Source organism: Anolis sagrei, chromosome 6 (genome assembly GCF_037176765.1).
Source record: "Anolis sagrei isolate rAnoSag1 chromosome 6, rAnoSag1.mat, whole genome shotgun sequence".
Classification (NCBI taxonomy): Eukaryota; Metazoa; Chordata; class Lepidosauria; order Squamata; family Dactyloidae; genus Anolis; species Anolis sagrei.
The window spans coordinates 122,065,892-122,086,828 of NC_090026.1; the positions used below are offsets into that span (position 1 = coordinate 122,065,892).

The following is a 20,937-nucleotide window of genomic DNA, read 5'->3' on the forward strand; positions in this document are numbered from 1 at the left end:
GAACTTGCTGATCAAAAGATCAGCGGTTCAAATCCGTGGGATGGGGTGAGCTTCCATTGTTAGCCCCAGCTTCTGCCAAACTAGCAGTTCAAAAACAGGCAAATGTGAGTTGATCAATAGGTACCACTTTGGCAGGAACAGCGCTCCATACAGTCATGCCAGCCACATGACCTTGGAGGCGTCTACAGACAACACCAGCTCTTCAGCTTAGAAACTGACATGAGCACCAACTCCCAGAGTCGGAAACAACTAGACTTAATGTCAGGGGAAACCTTTACCTTTATAGGGTTTCATAGTAGAAGCTTGCAGGAAACACTTGTTATCTCAAATCCAGACTCTTGAAGATGTGCCTTTGAAATCAGAGTAATGGTTGGGAGCGTCTACTCCCTTGAATAGCTTTTTTCCCCCAGCCTCAGAAATTCTTACCAACAACTTCTGGATCAAATTATGTTCTTTTTTGGAAAATCTGATAGCTGTAAAACTTTCCCTTTTCTGGTTATATTTGATGCTTTCCAGATTTTGTGCTCAAGATGCAAAAAGACCATCAGATCATTTAATTCAGATGTTTCTGATGCCAAGAATTTGAGATTTGTCATCACAGATCTTCTCTCAAAACTCACTAGCATTTTATATCCTTGCATAAAAAATAATTGCTTTTAACAACTCTGAGTTGAAGTTCATAATAAAATATTCTCAGTTGCCTGAAGTATGTTGAAAGCCTTGCAAGATTTGGCCTGATGGTTTCTTTCTATATCTGTTTGAGGCTGCAAACCTACGCACATTGACCTGGGAGTATGTTTCATGTATCTCTCCAGCATGAACCTTTATGTAGACCGTCATAGGACTACACTGTAGCAAAGGATGAATTGTGTATTAGATCAAGCACCAATTTCTAGCAAATAGATTTTCCAGTAGAATCCGTCAGAGGGGACAGATTTTGGTCCTTTCCAGTATCCAATCAGCAGAAAAAACTGTACAGGATTTCAATTTACTAGTCATTCTTATGAATTTGGTTTTAATTTTTAATGGTTTTAATTAATGCTCTATTTATTGTTTTAATTGTTGTGTTGCTGTATTTGTTATATGTAACGGCATCAAATTGTTGCCAAGTGTAAGCCATCCTGAGTTCCCCTTCAGGGGTTGAGAAGGATAGGGTAGAAATGCTAGAAATAAATAAAATAAAATAAAAATTTTATTAGAGACCAAAAATGGCATTTTGTTCAATGTCGTGCACACGTGGACTGATTACCCTTCAGATAAGGGGGTCTAGATCAGCAACTATTGCAGTTAGAAACCTCAAATGTTGGGAAACTTAGTTTAACACCTGACTGTTGCTATAACTGGCACAGCTGGTTAATCACTAGCTGCAATAGATCACTGCCAACCAGAAGGTGATAGGTTTGAAGCCCGAGTCAGATTGAGCACCTGAATGTTAAGCCTAGCTTACTGTCCACCTAAGCAGTTTACCGGTTTGAATCCATGAAACAGGGTGAGCTCCCATTGTTAGCCCCAGATTCGAACCTAGCAGTTCGAAAACATGCAAATGTGAGTCGATCAATAGGTACCACTTTGGCGGGAACAGTGCTCCAAGCAATCATGCCAGCCACATGACCTTGGAGGCGTCTATGGACAACACTGGCTCTTCAGCTTAGAGCCAGCTTAGAACTCTGAGCACCAACCCCCAGAGTTAGACTCAACTAGACGTAATGTCAAGGGGGAAACTGTACAGAATTTCAATTTACTAGTCATTCTCCAGTAGAATCTGTCAGAGGGGAAGGCCTTTGGTCCTTTCTAGTAACCAACAGGAAGTATAATGAAAGCAGAAATGCTACCTTTGTCAACAACATTGGATGCATGTGTGTAGTTAGTGACTGGCTAGCTGCCTATGCTGTTGTCAGCAGTTCGTATCCGAAGTAGTTAGGGAGTCAGGAAGCATGGTACCAACTGGAGGTTGACTCAAGCAAGTTTTTAACTCTTCTCAGGAAAATCATATTTTACAAAAGGTTATGATCTCTAACAAGGTCATGTCTTTCCAAAAGGTTATTATTCCAAAATATGGTAATTAATGGTAATTAATCTCCAAAAGGGTCACGCTTCCAAAAACCTGTGAAGATTCCTAGTTTTCCCAAAAGGTTATGAATGCAATTTTCCAAAATTGCATGCTTATAGATAGCCATTTGGGGGCAGAGGGTCACATTTTGATCTTTTGCTGGGTCGAGATTTCTGCTAAACCTAGGATGGAATTCGAATTCAGCTTGAACACTACACTGTGTCCCCTGCCACTCTGTTTTGCACAATGTGCTTATTAAACAAGGACATATTACAAAGCAAGGTGTTATTAATTAAAAATAAGGTCCTTTAGAGAACAAGCAGCAGCTGTAATTGTAGTTTGTGTTCTTTAATTAAGGGCAACTTTTTTGCAAAATTGTCGCACAAGCATAATTTTCCTTGCACCTCTCAATTGCTACTGCCAATATGTCCCTTCCCCTTTGTGTTAATTGTTGTTAATTCATTTAGCAAGAACACGGTTCCTGCTAATAGAAATATATTGTATGGCTGTACAAAAGAATAATTTCCTTTTAATGTCATTTGAGACAGCAATCTGGGAAACCAGCTTGAAATCATCTGGATAAGAATCAAGGGAACTGGGACTCAAAAAGATGTTGTTGTAGGCGTCTACTACAGACCCCCAAGCCAGGAAGAAGATCGTGATGAAGTCTTCTGCCAACAGTTGACCAAACAGGCACAGAAAAGAGATGTAGTAGTCATGGGCGATTTCAACTATCCCGATATTTGCTGGAAAACGAACTCGGCCAAGAGTACAAGGTCCAACAAATTCCTCGCTTGCCTTGCAGACAATTTCATGGTCCAGAAGGTAGAAGAGGCAACAAGGGGATTGGCTACTCTTGATCTCATCCTAACAAATGCGGAGGACCTGATCGATGCGGTCGAAGTGGTAGGATCCTTAGGGGCAAGTGACCATGTGCTCCTGCAATTTGAGGTACAAAGGAAGGCCGAAACTAAGACAAGTCAAACCCGCATTTTGGACTTTAGGAGAGCTGATTTCCAAAAAATGAAGGAAACGCTGAGCAGCATTCCGTGGACACAGATACTAAAAGACAAGGGAGCTACGGATGGATGGGAATTTCTCAAGAGTGAAATACTCAAGGCGCAATTGCAAACCGTGCCAACAAAGAGAAAAAATAGGACAAGTGCAAAGAAGCCAGAATGGATGTCCAAAGAACTTCTAACTGTGCTGAGACACAAAAGAGACATGCACAAGAAGTGGAAAAAGGGAGAAATCACCAAAGAAGAATTCAAACAAATAGCCAACACCTGTAGGGAAAAGGTCCGCAAGGCTAAAGCAAAAAACGAGCTCAGACTTGCCAGGGACATTAAAAACAATAAAAAGGGCTTCTATTCTTATGTCAGTAGAAAAAGGAAAAACAAGGAGGCGATAGGACCTCTTCGAGGAGAAGATGGGGCAATGCTGACAGGGGATAGGGAAAAGGCAGAACTACTTAATGCCTTCTTTGCCTCGGTCTTCTCACAAAAAGAGAGTCTTCAACCTCAGCAAGATGGAGTGGATGAGGGATTGGAGGACATCCAACCCCAAATTGGGAAAGAAGTCGTCCAGGAATACCTGGCCGCTCTTAATGAGTTCAAGTCCCCAGGGCCAGATCAACTACACCCCAGAGTATTGAAGGAACTAGCGGAAGTCATTTCGGAACCATTGGCAACCATCTTTGAGAGTTCTTGGAGAACGGGAGAAGTTCCAGCAGATTGGAGGAGGGCCAATGTGGTCCCAATCTTCAAGAAGGGAAAAAAGGACGACCCAAACAACTACCGTCCGGTCAGCCTCACGTCGATACCGGGCAAGATTCTGGAAAAGATTGTTAAGGAAGCGGTCTGCAAACACTTAGAAACAAATGCAGTCATCGCTAATAGTCAACATGGATTTATCAAAAACAAGTCATGCCAGACTAATCTGATCTCTTTCTTCGATAGAGCTACAAGCTGGGTAGATGCGGGGAATGCCGTGGATGTAGCGTACCTGGATTTCAGTAAGGCCTTCGACAAGGTCCCCCATGACCTTCTGGCAAGGAAACTAGTCCAATGTGGGCTAGGCAAAACTACGGTGAGGTGGATCTGTAATTGGTTAAGTGGACGAACACAGAGAGTGCTCACTAATGCTTCCTCTTCATCTTGGAAAGAAGTGACGAGCGGAGTGCCGCAGGGTTCCGTCCTGGGCCCGGTCCTGTTCAACATCTTTATTAATGACTTAGATGAAGGGCTAGAAGGCATGATCATCAAGTTTGCAGACGACACCAAATTGGGAGGGATAGCCAATAGTCCAGAGGACAGGAGCAGAATTCAAAACGATCTTGACAGATTAGAGAGATGGGCCAAAACTAACAAAATGAAGTTCAACAGTGACAAATGCAAGATACTCCACTTTGGCAGAAAAAATGAAATGCAAAGATACAGAATGGGGGACGCCTGGCTCGAGAGCAGTACGTGTGAAAAAGATCTTGGAGTCCTCGTGGACAACAAGTTAAACATGAGCCAACAATGTGATGTGGCGGCAAAAAAAGCCAATGGGATTTTGGCCTGCATCAATAGGAGCATAGTGTCTAGATCTAAGGAAGTAATGCTGCCCCTCTATTCTGCTTTGGTTAGACCACATCTGGAATATTGTGTCCAATTCTGGGCACCACAATTCAAGAGAGATGTTGACAAGCTGGAAAGTGTCCAGAGGAGGGCGACTAAAATGATCAAGGGTCTGGAGAACAAGCCCTATGAGGAGCGGCTTAGGGAACTGGGCATGTTTAGCCTGAAGAAGAGAAGGCTGAGAGGAGATATGATAGCCATGTATAAATATGTGAGAGGAAGCCACAGGGAGGAGGGAGCAAGCTTGTTTTCTGCTTCCTTGGAGACTAGGACGCGGAACAATGGCTTCAAACTACAAGAGAGGAGATTCCATCTGAACATTAAGAAGAACTTCCTGACTGTGAGAGCCGTTCAGCAGTGGAACTCTCTGCCCCGGAGTGTGGTGGAGGCTCCTTCTTTGGAAGCTTTTAAGCAGAGGCTGGATGGCCATTTGTCAGGGGTGATTTGAATGCAATATTCCTGCTTCTTGGCAGGGGGTTGGACTGGATGGCCCATGAGGTCTCTTCCAACTCTATGATTCTATGATTCTATGATTCTATGAGGGTAATCTGCTTCTGATGTTTTATATCTTCTGCTGTGTATGAAGATTGCTACTAAGGATAAGAACTGGCATGATCTCTAAGATCTTCTGGGGAGGCTCATCTCTCTCTCCCACCACCATCACAGGTACAGTTGGTGGGGACAAGAGAGAGGGCCTTCTCGGTGGTGGCCCCCCAGCTCTGGAACTCCCTCCTCAGGGACTCCACGGTCCATCTTATTATTTTATTATTTATTTTGGGCTTTTATATCCCGTCCTATCTCAACCTCCACAGAGGGACTCAGGACAGCTAATAAATCGGCACCCCATGGCGCCCACATCAAAAACATAGATACACCATGTTTTAAATCTTCTGCAAAGATTTAAAGACATGGATGTTCCACTGTGCTTTCGACTAGACAATTCCTCTGATAAGACAATTGTACTAGACAATTCTTCTAGGACCCTTGAACTTTACTATTGTTCTGTATCCAAAGTTGTAGTACTCCAATTCACATTGCCCTCTATCCTTGCTGTTGCCAATTGACCAATGCACTTTATTCATCAGCCCTATCTTTGCAATCGATTTGCACCAGTCCGCCTACCCATGCCTCGAAATGTATCATTATTGCAGGTTCATTGGTTGTTGGTTAATGTTTGCTTTTATATTTTTTATAATGTTGGTTTTATTCTGTTTTATGCTATTGTTTATGTACTTTAATGAGTTATATTTTAACTATGTTGACCAGACCCATCCCCATGTAACCCTAACCCTAACCCGAGTCCCTTCGGGGAGATGGAGGAAGGGTACAAAAAAAATAATAATGTTCTATTTTTTTTTGTCATGTCAGGAGCGACCTGAGAAACTGCAAGTCGCTTCTGGTGTGAGAGAATTGGCCGTCTGCAAGGACGTTGCCCAGGGGACGCCCGGATGATTTTGATGTTTTATCATCCTTGTGGGAGGCTTCTCTCATGTCCCCACATGAGGAGCTGGAACTGATAGAGGGAGCTCATCCACCTCTCCCTGGATTCAAACCTGAGACCTGTCAGTCTTCACTCCTGCCAGCACAGGGGTTTAACCCACTGTGCCACCGGGGGCTCCATATTATTCTATAAGAGGTTTAATACATTCTTGACTTGTGCTGGGAAACTGAGATGCATTGCTCTGCAGAGAAGTCAGTAGTACTATTTATTTATTTATTTATTTACTATAGGTGGTTCACAGTCAGCAACAATTCAATGTCCAACAGACATAAAAATACAATTAAAACATTTAACATATATCATATAAAACCAATAAAAACATAAATAATCAGCATCTCCTTACAAAAATCATTTTCCAGTTGCATTGTCCAGTCGTTCCGTACTTCCATATTCATCTATTACGCTGCATTTGTGAAAGCTTGCTCGAAGAGCCAGGTTTTGACTTTTTTTACAAAATGTTAAGAGGGAGGGGACCAATCTAATATCCCTAGGGAGGGTGTTCCATAGCTGAGGGGCCACTGCTGAGAAGGCCCTGTCTCTCGTCCCTGCCAGACGCATCTGCAAAGATGGTGGGACCAAGAGCAGGGCCTCCCTAGATGATCTTAGAGTCCTAGATGGTTCATAAGGAAAGATGCATTCGGACAGTTAAGCTGGGCCAGAACCGTTTAGGGCTAAAGCTAGGATATTGTCTTGTTCACACATATCAGGAAGCATTCCAGTCCAGAATCTTCTAGAAAAAGAATTCCAGAAGACGGGGTAGAGAAACTGCCTTTTCTAACTGACTATAAAGACAGGTGGAACTCTTGGTAAGGACCGCATAAGTGTTGTGCATGTACGAACCCGATCACATTTTGACCAATTCTTGTTGGCTTTTTGAAGGGCGGAACCCCAACTGTGAGAAACTTTGATGGATTCAGTTTTATTACTGCATAATAATAATAGATGGGCCCAGGGTTGGCAGTCACATAAAATCCCTTCGCCCTTCATAAAAAAGATATGACTCAGTGAGTTGCCGGAGTCATTGGAAGATTCTCCAGGAGAGCGAAGCCTTTTGCTGCTTTCTGCCAGTTTTATAGCTGATGCAGGCTTACAAAGCATTTTTCAGAAGAATAACTCTTTTGTGATGAATTGGTCTGTAAAAGAATATTATTGTATCCCTAGCATCCTTCTGCCCTCTTAAAACAAAACTTTGGCTATTCAGAAGTTTTAATGGGATTCTATACTTTTACTTCTCTTCTAGGATCTCAGCTCATTCGCCATGCCGTTCCTGGACGGAGATGTGGACAATTCAGAGAAACATGCCTCACGAAAGGTAGGGTTCTCGGGGCTTCTTGGTATTTGTTATACATCTTGACACTAGAATATATGTTTTACTGTTTACAGAAGAGCCATGACTTTGTCTAGTTATGTCAGTTTTGTGTGAATTTTTGAATGGAGGAATTTCTATGACTTCGGTTGTGCTTGCAATGCTGATAGTCACGTCAGAGTCACCAGACTCCTGACAACGTCAAGTGGTCAACTACAAAACGTAAGCCATTGGCCCGTCTTTACTTGTGCCTCTTCGTAAAACCCAAACTATGGAAAGCAAAAAATGGTCTCATAAAGCATATGCCAAGTAGCCCTAGAGCAAGTTACAAGGTTTAAATCAGGCATGGGGAAACTTCAACTGTCCAGCTGTTTTGGATTTCAACTCCCACAATTCCTAACAGCTGATAGGATCGAAGTTTGCGCATGCCTGCTGTCTATAATCAATTGAGATGAACAAATAGATAGACAATGTTTTGCATGGCAACACCAAATTAATTATACAAAGGAGGGTTTTTTGCATATATTTGGTTAATTTTCAGAATTCTATCTGAATATAAATTTAGTATTTGGGGCAAAGGAAAAGAAATAGAAGAGTCACTGAGCATTGGTATAATGAAGAACAGAAAGGATGCCAGAGATTGTGTCCTTTGAGGGGGAAATTCCTTCATTTTCCATCTTTTGGGTATGTTTAAATTGTCACCTTAGTATGTCCCACTCCCCAAAACTTTGGTCAAGAGCATATTAATTTTTCAGGGACACTATTCCTTTTTCCTTTTGTGTAATTGTATTGACCTCAAGTTCAGCTGTTATTTTATTTCAAGGGGTGGGTAGGTTTTGTTTTGATTTTGTTGTGATGTTCACCCCCTGTTGAATTGTATCAGCTGAAATGTTGAATATTAATAAATCAATAGACAGGTAAATGGCACTCTTTGCAACTTCATGTCCCCTAAACATACCTAAACAAAGTTCTTACCTTCCCTAGGCAATATGGCCATGCTGTCTTGGAATAAAGCATATATAGTCCAAAGTGTGTATTGAAATTTGCATAAGGCTTTTTCTGAGTAGCCAAAAAGTTTTGCTGTCTTCTCTCCTAACCCCAGTAAGAATGGCCTGCCTCAGGGAAGCATGCTTGCTCCATCAATGTTTAACATTTACACAAATTATCAGCCACTGCCAGAAGGGACAGAGTGTTCCATCTATGCTGACGATCGTGCCATCACCACCCAAGCAGGGAGCTTTGAAATGGTTGAACAGAAGCTCTCAGAAGCTTTAGGTGCTCTTACTACCTATTACAGGAAAAATCAGCTGATTCCTAATCCATCTAAAATGCAGACGTGTGCTTTTCATCTTAAGAACAGACAAGCATCTCGAGCTCTGAGGACCACCTGGGAAGGAATCCCACTGGAGCATTGCAGCAGACTCAAATACCTGGGAGACATTCTGGACCATGCTTTGGCTTACATTGTTTGACTATCAAGCAAAAAGTGGGTACTAGAAATAATATCATATGAGAGCTGACTGTCACATCCTGGGGATCACAACCAGACACAGTGAAGACATCTGCCCTTGTACTTTGCTCCCCTGCTGCTGAATACACATGCCCAGTGTGGAATATATCTATCCATGTTAAAACAGTGGATGTGGCTCGTAATGAGACATGCCACATTATCAGAGGATGTCTACACCCTACACCACTGGAGAAATTATACTGTTTGCCAGTATTGCACCACATCCGTCGGGAAGTAGCAGCCTGTGATGAAAGGACCAAAGCATTGACAACTCCAGCCCATCCTCTTCAGATATCAGCCAGCAAGCCAATGCCTTAAATCAAGAAATAGCTTCCTAAGATCTACAAAGATACTTGCAAGCAAGAGTTCAAATGTGGCAGGCTAAAAGGATGAGAAACTCCCTGCTGGGCACACAGAAGTCTGGGAGACTTGGAAGGAATTGAACAGACTGTGATCTGGCACCACGAGTGCCAAAGATAACCTTAAGAAATGGGGCCACAAAGTGAAGTCCATGACATGCGAATGTGGTGAAGAGCAAACCACAGACCACTTACTACAATGCAGCCTGAGCCTTGCCACATGCACAATGGAGGACCTTCTTACAGTGACACCAGAGGCATTTAGTATAATGCCAAGTTTTTTACTTTGTGGTTTTTCTATACATTATAACTGTGCCCTTAATTCGCTTCTGACACGACAAATAAATAAATACCCTGTGATTGCGATTAATTAAACATTGCCAGATTAATGGTTTTGTTTTTTAAAAATCCCACTGCCACTGTAGTTTGTTCATGGATTCAGAGCAATGTCCTTTTTCTTTGCCGAAGGAAGCTTCATTTCATACCTGAATCCCTTTGATATGCAGAGTCATTCTCATCTCTGAACGAGAGGCTTTTCATGCTGCTGCCCTGGGAAGAGAGAGAGCTAATCTAATGACTCATGAGTCAGTCGGGCCAAGGAAGGAAATTGTACCTCTTGCAGGGAAAATAAGATGAGAAATTAGTCAGCACTCTTTGCTGGAATGATAAGGTTCCCTTTGCTAAGGTTAAGATTAAGAAGACATCTGACTTCCAGCTCGTTTCCCCGCATGACGGTTATCTCACCCAGTGTTTGAAGTCTTCCTTGTCTTCTTCCACTTGGCATGTAATTAGGATAATGAATAGCACACTGTTGGTATGCGTGGCCTTTCCTAAACTAAGAGGGTAATTTTTGATCTTAAGTAATTGGATTCCATCCACCTTTTTATTGCATGCAGAGTTTTGGAACATCTTGAGCAACCTCAGAGCATTGGCCCATCTTGTATTATGGACTCAGACGGAGAGTCCATAATATTCAAGAGAGATATTGACAAGTTGGAATGTGTCCAGAGGAGGGCGACTAAAATGATCAAAGGTCTGGAGAACAAGTCCTATGAGGAGCGGCTTAAGGAGCTGGGCATGTTTAGCCTGAAGAAGAGAAGGCTGAGAGGAGATATGATAGCCATGTATAAATATGTGAGAGGAAGCCACAGGGAGGGGGGAGCAAGCTTGTTTTCTGCTTCCTTGGATACTAGGACTTGGAACAATGGCTTCAAACTACAAGAGAGGAACTTCCTGACTGTGAGAGCTGTTCAGCAGTGGAACTCTCTGCCCCGGAGTGCGGTGGAGGCTCCTTCTTTGGAAGCTTTTAAACAGAAGCTGGATGGCCATCTGTCAGGGGTGATTTGAATGCAATATTCCTGCTCCTTGGCAGAATGGGGTTGGACTGGATGGCCCATGAGGTCTCTTCCAACTCTTTGATTCTATGACCGGCTGTTGCTTTCCTCTGAGGTTGAGAGGGAATGACTTGCCCAAGGCAATTCAATGGCTTACAGGAGCCAAGTGGGGATTCAAACTGGAGTCTTAGTCCAACACTCAAAGCACTACACTTTGCCAGCTCTCAACTTAATTCTCTGCCTTACTGAAATCCTCCTTAACCCAGACATAAATCCCTTTCAGTGTCATAATAGTCAAAGCAGTTTTATTTCTTAATAACCTTTCTGTCTATATACTACCCTCTTGTGCTTGCATCTGAACACTACATACATCCATGCCTATTTATTCATTTTTGGGGCCCAAGCCCCGAATAGATGATTTTTTAAAAAGTTGAACCCTTGGCAGTATTTTAAGTTGGATTATGAAAAGTATGTGTATCAAGTTTGGTCCACATCCATCAAGCTGATGAGTAGCCTTTGTGGAACATACACACACACACACACACATTTTACTGGTGTGAGACCAAATAATTGATTTGAAAACTTTAAGTATATTGCAGATGTAGAAGACATTTTATACTCTGTTCCTCACTAAAATACGCTTGCTAAAATTATGAAAATTAATTATATCTATATAAATAAAAATGTAATGTTCGTTTGTGGGATTAAAATAACTCAAAAACCATTGGATGAATTGACACCAAATTTGGACACAATCACCTATCAGGCCAAAGAGTGACCGTCACTCATAAAAATATTGAAGAGCAGAGCAGAAGATACCTAAAAAGCAAAAAAAAAAAATTACAAAAATATATTACAACGCATGCGCGAAACCACATATGTACACAAATATACATATATACACACATACACAAATATACACAAACATATATGCGTATATGGAGCCCCTGGTGGCACAGTGGGTTAAAGCACTGAGCTGCTGAGCTTGTTGATCGAAAGGTCGCAGGTTCGATTCCGGGGAGCGGCGTGAGCTTCCGCTGTCAGCCCTAGCTTCTGCCAACCTAGCAGTTCGAAAACATGCAAATGTGAGTAGATCAATAGGTACCGCTCCGGCGGGAAGGTAACAGCGCTCTATGCAGTCATGCCGGCCACATGACCTTGGAGGTGTCTACGGACAACGCTGGCTCTTCGGCTTAGAAATGGAGATGAGCACCACACCCCAGAGTCAGACATGACTGGACTTAATGTCAGGGGACTGCCTTTTACCTTTACCTATATGCATATATATACACACAAAACATATATACACAGAAAGGAGGAAGGAAGGAAGGAAGGAAGGCGAGAAGAAGGGAGAGAAAGAGGGAAAGAAGGTGGAATGGAGAGAAGGAAGGAAAGAAAGGTAGAGAAGGAAGGAAAGAAGGAAATAAAAAAAGTGAAAGGAAGGAAAGAGAGAGGGAAGGAAGGAAAGAGACAAGGAAGGATGGAACCAAAGAGCAAAGGAAGGGAGGAAAGAAAAAGGTAGAGAAGAAAGAAAGAAGAAGGGAAATAAAAAAGGGAAGGAAGGAAAGAAAGAGGGAGGGAAGGTTGGCCACAGCTAGTTACCCTTCAAAGTCTTCTTGCTGTTGGGTAGGATCAACTATATCTTTTCTTCTCTTTCCTCCTCTATCATTCATTTAAAATCTCTGCATGCCATGGATACTTCTTCCTTCTTCCTCTTCCAGTATCTTCTCTCTTATCCAATTCTCTCTTCTCCCCATCCATTTGCATTTTTCCTTTTATCTTGCCATCTGTCTAACCTACTTCCTTCCCTCTCAGGGCCCTTCCACACAGCCATGTAACCCACAACATCTGCTTTGAACTGTGTTGTCTGAGTCCACATTGCCATATAATTCAGTTCAATGTGGATTTTCTGTAGTTTGAAACCTGTGTGGAAGGGGCCTCAAATCAAACACATTGACATTGTGGTGTGCATGCCTCCTTGTTCTTTCTCTTTCTGTGCACTTTCCACTCTTCACTCTTTCGCGTCTGCTGATCTTCAGCATACGACAAGGTGGAGAACCGTAATTCACTCCAGATGTTCAGCAGTCACTACACCCTGCCTCCTTCACCATTGGCACTGGAGTTCACCAACTGGAGGATATTATTTACATAGTTCTGTGTCATGCATAGTTGTCCTAGAGCAGTGGTTCTCAATCTTCCTAATGCCGTGACCCCTTAATACAGTTCCTCATGTTGTGGTGACCCCCAACCATAAAATTCTTTTCGTTGCTACCTCATAACTGATATTTTGCTACTGTTATGAATCATAATGTAAATACCAGATATGCAGGGTATATTTTCATTAACTGGACCAAATTTGGCACAAATACCCGATACGCCCAAATTTGAATACTGGTGGGGTTGAGAGAAGTTTGATTTGTCATTTGGGAGTTGTAGTTGCTGAGATTTATAGTTAACCTACAACCAAAGAGCATTCTGAACTCCACCAGTGATGGAATTGAACCAAGGTTGTCACACAGAACTCCCATGACCATCAGAAAATACTGGAAGGGTTTGGTGGGCATTGACCTTGAGTTTTGGAGTTGTAGTTCACCTACATCCAGAGAGCAATGTGGACTCAAACAATGATGGATCTGGACCAAATTTGGCACGAATACTCAATATGCCTAAATGTGAACACTGGTGGAGTTTGGGGGAAACAGACTTTGACAATTGGGAGTTGTAGTTGCTGGGATTTATAGTTCAGCTACAATCAAAGAGCATTCAGAACCTCACCAACGATAGAATTAGGCCAAACTTTCCACACAGAACCCCTAAGACCAACAGAAAATACTGTGTTTTCTGATGGTCCTTGGTGACCCCTCTGATACCTCCTTGCTACCCCCCCCCCCCAAGGTTCCCGACCCCCAGGTTGAGAAACGCTGTCCTCGAAAGAGAGAGTGAAAAAATCCAATTTGGAAGTCATCTGGTAGGACTTCAGTGAAACCACATTGAATCCTAATGAAATTCTTCTGCAAAAACCATTAAAAAATTGAAAACGAAAACTCTCAGGGAACAGTTTAAACTCATGCCCTGAAGAAGAGAGACCTTTGTGTATGAACAGCTTGCTGGCTGGATGAGCACTGATAAGAAGATAAGTGACAATTTCTCTGAGGGCAGAAGATACTCTAACACTGGGCCATTTTGCTGTCCATTCCATCACATTTTGTTTTGATGGAGTGACATCTTTTTGACCTCGTAGCATTCTTTGGTATTTATATATTTTGGCTTTATACAGAGTCACTGAACCAGTGGGCATATGTTCACACTGCATTGGAGCGCAAATTTTCCATTACCTTCTCAACTACGTTCTCTTCAGTACTATTCACTCCAACTTGGTTTAAAGAAAAACTCATTACCATCAATGTTCTCTGAGATCATTAAATGGCTTGAAAGGAAGCCTTTCTTCAATGATGCTACAAAGATGTCCCCTAAAAACACCAAAAGTTATAAAGTGGGTTTGCCAGTCCCCAATATCAGATAACTTCAGAAGTATTAGAAGACCTAAAGGCTCCAGATCCTGTCTGATCTTGGAAGCCAAGCAAATTCAACCCCTAGTTAGTACTTGGATGGAAGACCATCCATTAAATATTAGGAGCTGTAGGCCATATTTCAGAGGAAGGAATTGATGAAACCACGCTGGAGGATTCATTGCCCTTGACAACTCCATGGAGTTAATGATCCCAGCATTAGTTGACAAGTGACTTGAAGGCACACACATGAAACATTGCTTTCAGATGTCAGACGAAGCCATAGGTTGGAGTCGAATGTGCTTGAGACCCTACAAGATGTGAACCCCTTGTGTCATCCCTCTAGACCTCCTTCCTAAACCAGAACCCAGTATAGTCCCTATTCATTGATTCTGTAGATGTGTAGAATCAGCATGCAGAGAAGGAAACACAAGAGCCTCACTTCTATCTCTAATTTCATTGCTAACTCACATAGCAAGAGCTTCTTTTGTACATGGATACTCTGATGTTGAGCTGGTAGGAGGGAGAAGTAAAACACACACAACACCTCCTACTAGGTGGGCATGTGAATTCCTTCTCTTACAGCCTCTTACAGCTGTGCAATGGGATGGACTGTCTCAAAAGCAAGCAGTTAGTTCCAATCCAAAACACTGCAGAGTCCTGGTCACAGTTAGCAGAGATTTTATAACACAGCCTCTGGCCTTGTCAATTACATTCGAGGTCTGGCTTTCATTCAAACTCCTTTGGAAGTTTATTCTTCATTGGTTGCTACATGCAACTATTTACAGGTCTGCCAGCAGTATACAGAGAAACTCAAAACCATAGCAAGACACTCAAACAACAAGGATAGCGATGGATTACAGATGCAGAGAGATAATGACAGGCTATCTAATATAGCAGAGAGCAAGCACATACACACCACTCTCATTTCTTCTTCCAGGGAGGAAATAACTCAGTTGTCTTCCACAGTGGTTCCCAACCTTTGGTCTTCCAGGTGTTTCGGACTTCAGTTTCCATGATTCCTAACAGCTGGTAAACTGGCTGGGATTTCTAGGAGTTGAAGTCCAAAATACTTGGAGAACCACTGCAGTATCACATCTTCTTTCTTAACCCCTCAGTAGACAGTGCTGTGAACACATGTATATTAGAATTGTATTTTTCACACACATTGGAGGTACATGCAATGCATTCCTTTGCAATACAGCATTTTTCTACCCAATAATTGAGAACCTTAATTTATTTTTCAAGTCTCCCCATCTTCCAGTCTTTTGGAGACCATCCTTGCATTGAGAATATTCTTGCTTTTATGTTAATGTTTTTATGTTAAGCCACTTCGAGTCTCCTTTGGGAAAGATAAAGTGGGATATTATTAATAATTATAATAATAACTACATTGACTACAGATTCCAAGTCTACACTCTGCAAGGAAGCAGATGAAATGATGGATCACAAACTCACCTGCTGCAAGAAGATCGTGCAGACCAACTACAAGCAGAAGCATATTACTGTTGCTTAGATAACCCATTGGAACTTGTGCCACAAATACCATCTGCCTGCAACAAAGAACTGGTGGGATCACAAGGCTTAAAAAGTTACAGAAAATGAGCATGTAAAACTACTCTGGGACTTCCAAATCCAGACTGGTAGAGTTTTGGAGCACAATACTCCTGACTTCAAAATACTGGAAAGAAACAAAGTGTGGATCATCAGTGCTGCAATCCCAGGTGACAGTAGGATTGACAAGAAGCAACTGGAAAAGCTTCCACAATATGAGGATTTAAAGATCAAACTGCAAAGACACCGGCACAAGCCAGTAAAGGTGGTCCCAGTGGTGATCGGCATACTGGGTGCAGTGCCTAAAGACCTTGGCCTGCACTTAAAAACAATCAGCGCTGACAAAAATGACCATCTGTCAACTGCAAAAGGCCACCCGATGTGTGATCCAATACAAAAGCCAGCATAGTTATCTTGTTTGAGTTGGGGCTAGCTGGTGTGTTCACCTCTTTATGTCTTACTTCAACACATTTTCATAATGAATAGGGTTCCAGAAAGGGAAATTTCCATTGCCTTTGTCTTGTGCATAAACAAGAAAGCAAGAGGTTTGTTGTGATGGATGAACCAGTGATGAATGCGCTGGTGGTGTTGTGATTTCTTAGATTCAGTCCTTCTGCTGTGTGTTTAATATTTTATCCCTTGGCACTCTTTCAAGAAGAAAAAAACATCAGGAGCTCGTCTCTCTGGCTTTCCCATTTAACAAAAACCTTTTATTTAATAAGCAGAGATCCTTTGAATTCTGTGATTCTGCAAAGCTGACTCACACCTTTCACAATGCAACACTGAACACACTGTGCACTTCAGGGTGCTGTAATCTTCTTATTTGATAGCAAGAATGCATATTAAGTAAAAGCATCAGAAGTAGGCTGGATTTTTTTATGCATCTGTTATACCATTTTTTTTATCCCTGCCATATGTAAATAATCATTACAATATCATTATCTGCACATATTTGGAAGTAAGTGCCTCACTCATGTTCTATCAAAGTCAAAGAGGAAAAATTAGGTGCCAATAGATAATGGATTCACAGTATGCAGAGAAGAAACTGTGTTTGTTAAACTGTAAGTCAGTGTTTCTCAACCTTCCTAATGCCATAACCCCTTAATACAGTTCCTCATGTGGTGACCCCCAACCACAAAATTATTTTCATTGCTACCTCATAACTGGAATTTTGCTACTGTTATGAATCGTAATGTAAATTACCGGATATGCAGGGTATATTTTCATACCTGATATACCCAAAATTGAATACTGGTGGGGTTGATGGGGGTTTGATTTGTCATTTGGGAGTTGTAGTTACTGGGATTTATAGTTCACCTACAATCAAAAAGCATTTTGAACTCCACCAATCATGGAATTGAACTGAACTTCTGATACATAACTTCCATGACCAACAGAAAATTATGGAAGGGTTTGGTGGACATAGACCTTGGGTTTTGGAGTTGTAGTTGTGACAGCGCGAGTGGCGCCACCTATGTGTAGAACTGTTAGTTGCAAGATTTAAACTGTTGTGTCATGCATAATCCTGCCTTTTACCCTGCTTATGTATAGTTGGATTGATTGGTTAATTATAGCTGTCAATCAGTGTTGTTTGCACCAGTTGAATTTCTTTCTCAAGCTCAATTGTTTGGCTCCACCTCTTCCTGGAGGAGGGGAGTGCTTCCCTTTTTTCATTCTGCCATCAGAGCTTTTATCAGATGGACGTGAGTAAGAGACTTGGCTCTAAAAGCCCCTGCTTAAATTACCTCTCAGCACCAATTCTAAGGTTTTTTTACCCTTGGGACTCATGCTTTATGTCCAGATCGTCCTGGACAACAATGAGGAGAACCAAGCGCCTTCAAACCGGTTCTTTTGGCACCAGAGGAAGGTCTTATCCCTTCAACATAGGCCATTGGACTGGGGTTGTGTTTATTCCGATATTCGCAGCCATTGAGGAAAGAGGAAACAGGAAAAGCTTCTCAGCTGTAAACTCCTTGGACTTCAGAGATTGTAAAGTATATTTCCTTTATCCCTGTTGAAACATCAAGCTTATGCCTGAGAAAGATAACTCATTGTGAACAATAAATACTATTTCGAGTTATCTGTTGTGTTTTGGTCTTTGGGAGTTCCAGTTTCCTATAGGAGGGCAAGAAGCAATCCCCTGGGGAAAGATGCCACGTCCATGCCTCTTTCACTAAGAGTTATAGCCCTCAGGTGCAACGGCACAGTAGTTCACCTACATCCAGAGAGCGCTGTGCACTCAGATAATGATAGATTTGGACCAATTTGGCACGAATGCTCAATATGCCCAAATGGGAATACTGGTGGGGTTGATGGGGGTTTGATTTGTCATTTGGGAGTTGTAGTTGCTGGGATTTATAGTTCACCTACAATCAAAAAGCATTTTGAACTCCTCCAACAATGGAATTGAACCAAACTTCCCATACATAACTTCCATGACCAACAGAAAATCCTGAAAGAGTTTGGTGGACATGGACCTTGGGTTTTGGAGTTGTAGTACACCTACATCCAGAGAGTGCTGTGCACTCAGATAATGATAGATTTGGACCAATTTGGCACGAATACTCAATATGCCCAAATGGGAATACTGGTGGAGTCTGGGGAAAATAGACCTTGACATTTGGCTTAAGCAACATTTGATTTAAGCAACAATAAAAACTTTGTTGAACTTTCTAAGTCTTTAAAAGAACTTTATGTGGGGAAATCCGAAAGGACTCTCAGCCGAGGCACCCCCGGCGTCCCGTTGGGCATTCAGAAAACACGTCCTGTCTACAGACTCTTTCACAGGCCCAGCGCGTGACAGCACAACCCCTATGCTTTGAAGGGACTCGCTGGCGTGAAGCTCCCTGCAGTATCACACACTCTCCCTCGCCTGCACATGTGCACCATGCTGCCATGCGGCGACCACGTCTGCTCTTCCCTCCCCACTTGGAGTCTCAGAAACAGACCTCCCCTTGGCTGAGAGGCTGACCAATCACAGCAGAGGAGGACTTTTGGTAGGAGGATTCTCTGTCGGTTTCCAAAAAGGAAGATGACAGGCGGAGAGATCTTCAGTCTTAAGCAGCTGAGGGGGGAAAAGAAGAGGCCTGAGGCTGTTAGGAATTGTGGGAGTTGGAGTCCAAAACACCTGGAAGGATGAAGTTTGCCTATGCCTGGGTTACATCTTGTGTAACAGATTGCTCTCTCTTGATCCATTTCCTCTTGGTGACACTTCCACTTCTCCACTGAGACAGCGTAAAAACCCATTTAATCTTACAGCTGCCTCACGTTGTGTTCTCTCGTCTGATGTTTTATCTGAAAAGACCATCATTGCATTAGTTTGTGCAGTGGGATCCTTTAGGCAAAATTTCAGTCATCCTGGATGGCAGCAATCCAGCTGAGTTTTGACAGCAAAATGGATGATATGCCATTTCTTGTAATCTGGTGAATGCATCGGCTGTTCAGATCGCTTGAGAAGTTATTAAGCAACTCTCTGCCCCACCATGTATGGTTTATATATTTATTTGTGGTCAGAAATGATATCTTAGGAAACTAGTCTTGTCCTGTTTTGCCTTATGTTGAAGTAACATACATCACACACCATCATTTATATTCTGCTCTATCTCCCCGAGGAGACTCAGGGCAGATTACAGAACACATATACGGCAAACATTCAATGCCATTATACAATTCACAAAAACAGACAATACATAAACAGAGGTATATAGGCTTTCCCATCTTTTTCCATTTCTGGCATTTGGAGGCTGTGCTTGACTTCGGCCACAAGGTGGTGCTGTCGCTCCGTCACCTATGCGGATCGAATTGCCAGCATATTCTTTATGGGCACCTTTTTGTTACTTCCACACTAAAAGCGGTATCTATTTATCTACTCACATTACTGTTTTTGATCTGCTGGGTGGGCAGGAATCTGGGTTGACAGTGGGAACTCACCTCACCCGGGCTTGAACTGCCAACCTTTCAATTGGCAAGATTTTCTACACCTGGCGGTTTAACCCGCTGTGCTAAAGCCTGGCTTTAGACTTTAGACTTGGTTCCCATCTTCAAGATATGTTTATATATGCAAATATAGATATTCAATCATTTCCAAAAAATCCAAAGGAGAGGTGGTGGGGATGCAACTGGGGAGAGGGAAATATCCAGCACTATAAATATCAATCTATATCTGATTTCCCAATTATATTCCAGAGGCGAAGCTTAAGTCTTTTGACTCTCAGTCATCGTCCACCAGATTTTAATCGCAGCTGTTAAGAACTTAGTGACATTGTACATCACAGCCAAGTTTGTGTCTGAGAGCAGCAGGGCTATGTAGAATTGTCCAGGGTGTCCTGGGTATTTATTTATCCATAGCGAGATGAGATGAGATCGAATGTCTTTATAAAACAGGCACTGTAGAAGCACATGCTCCGTTGTTTCTATGTGACCTGAGTCACAGGGACATAGCATCTCAGAGTATGGGGTATTTTTGGTAACGACCTTCCAGTATGGCAGAAAGAAGTGCATGGCATCGTGGGAAGGTGAAGGCTCTCCAGTGGTTGGCTACTTCCAACATAGTTTCTTTTTCTTTCGTATCAGGAGTGACTTGAGAAACTGCAAGTCACTTCTGGTGTGAGAGAATTGGCCATCTGCAAGGATATTGCCCAGGGGATGCCTGGATGTTTGGATGTTTTACTATCTTTTGGGAGGCTTCTCTCATTTCCCCGCATTGGGAGCTGACAGAGGGAGCTCATCTGCGCTCTCCCCGGATCCAACCTTTGATCTGTTGGTCTTCAGTCCTGCTGGCACAGGGGTTTAACCCACTGTACCCCCGGGGGCTCCTCCAACATAGTAACAGTAGTGAAATAACTTTTACATTCTGGGGAATGGCAGTCTGAGAACTGATAAATTAAATAAGTCCCAGACAGTTGCTCATCATTATGCGTCTTTTGCATTGAAAAGTTCACAGTGCATGTATGAGGCTACTCATATCATTCCGTGGGTAGGAAGAGATGCTTCCGCAAGCTCCCTGTGAGCCTTGGATTTATCATCTTGTGTTTTGCAGTATCCTTTTTCGCCCCCGATGCTCAGATTCCTGAACAGTATAGGATTTAAAAGGTTCCCCTGACATTTGCTCCTGCGATTTCTGTGCTGCTCCATTCGAGAACCCTTTGCTTTCCTGCCTGACTAATGTTTAAATAGGACGTGCCAAGAACAATG

General features: G+C 42.5%; 1 protein-coding gene across 3 annotated transcripts in view; it reads left to right on the forward strand.

Annotated features, from left to right (window-relative positions):
• The window catches only part of PRKAG2 (protein kinase AMP-activated non-catalytic subunit gamma 2), a 301,021-nt gene that overhangs the window by 75,381 nt on the left and 204,703 nt on the right, over positions 1-20,937 (forward strand). For all 3 annotated transcript variants that reach the window (XR_010910204.1, XM_067470373.1, XM_067470374.1), the window contains exon 2: positions 7,413-7,484. Coding sequence is in view for 2 of the 3 variants with exons in the window: in XM_067470373.1 (XP_067326474.1) it covers positions 7,413-7,484 (72 nt within the window). In the remaining variant the exon portion in view is untranslated. The remainder of the gene's footprint in view (positions 1-7,412; positions 7,485-20,937) is intronic.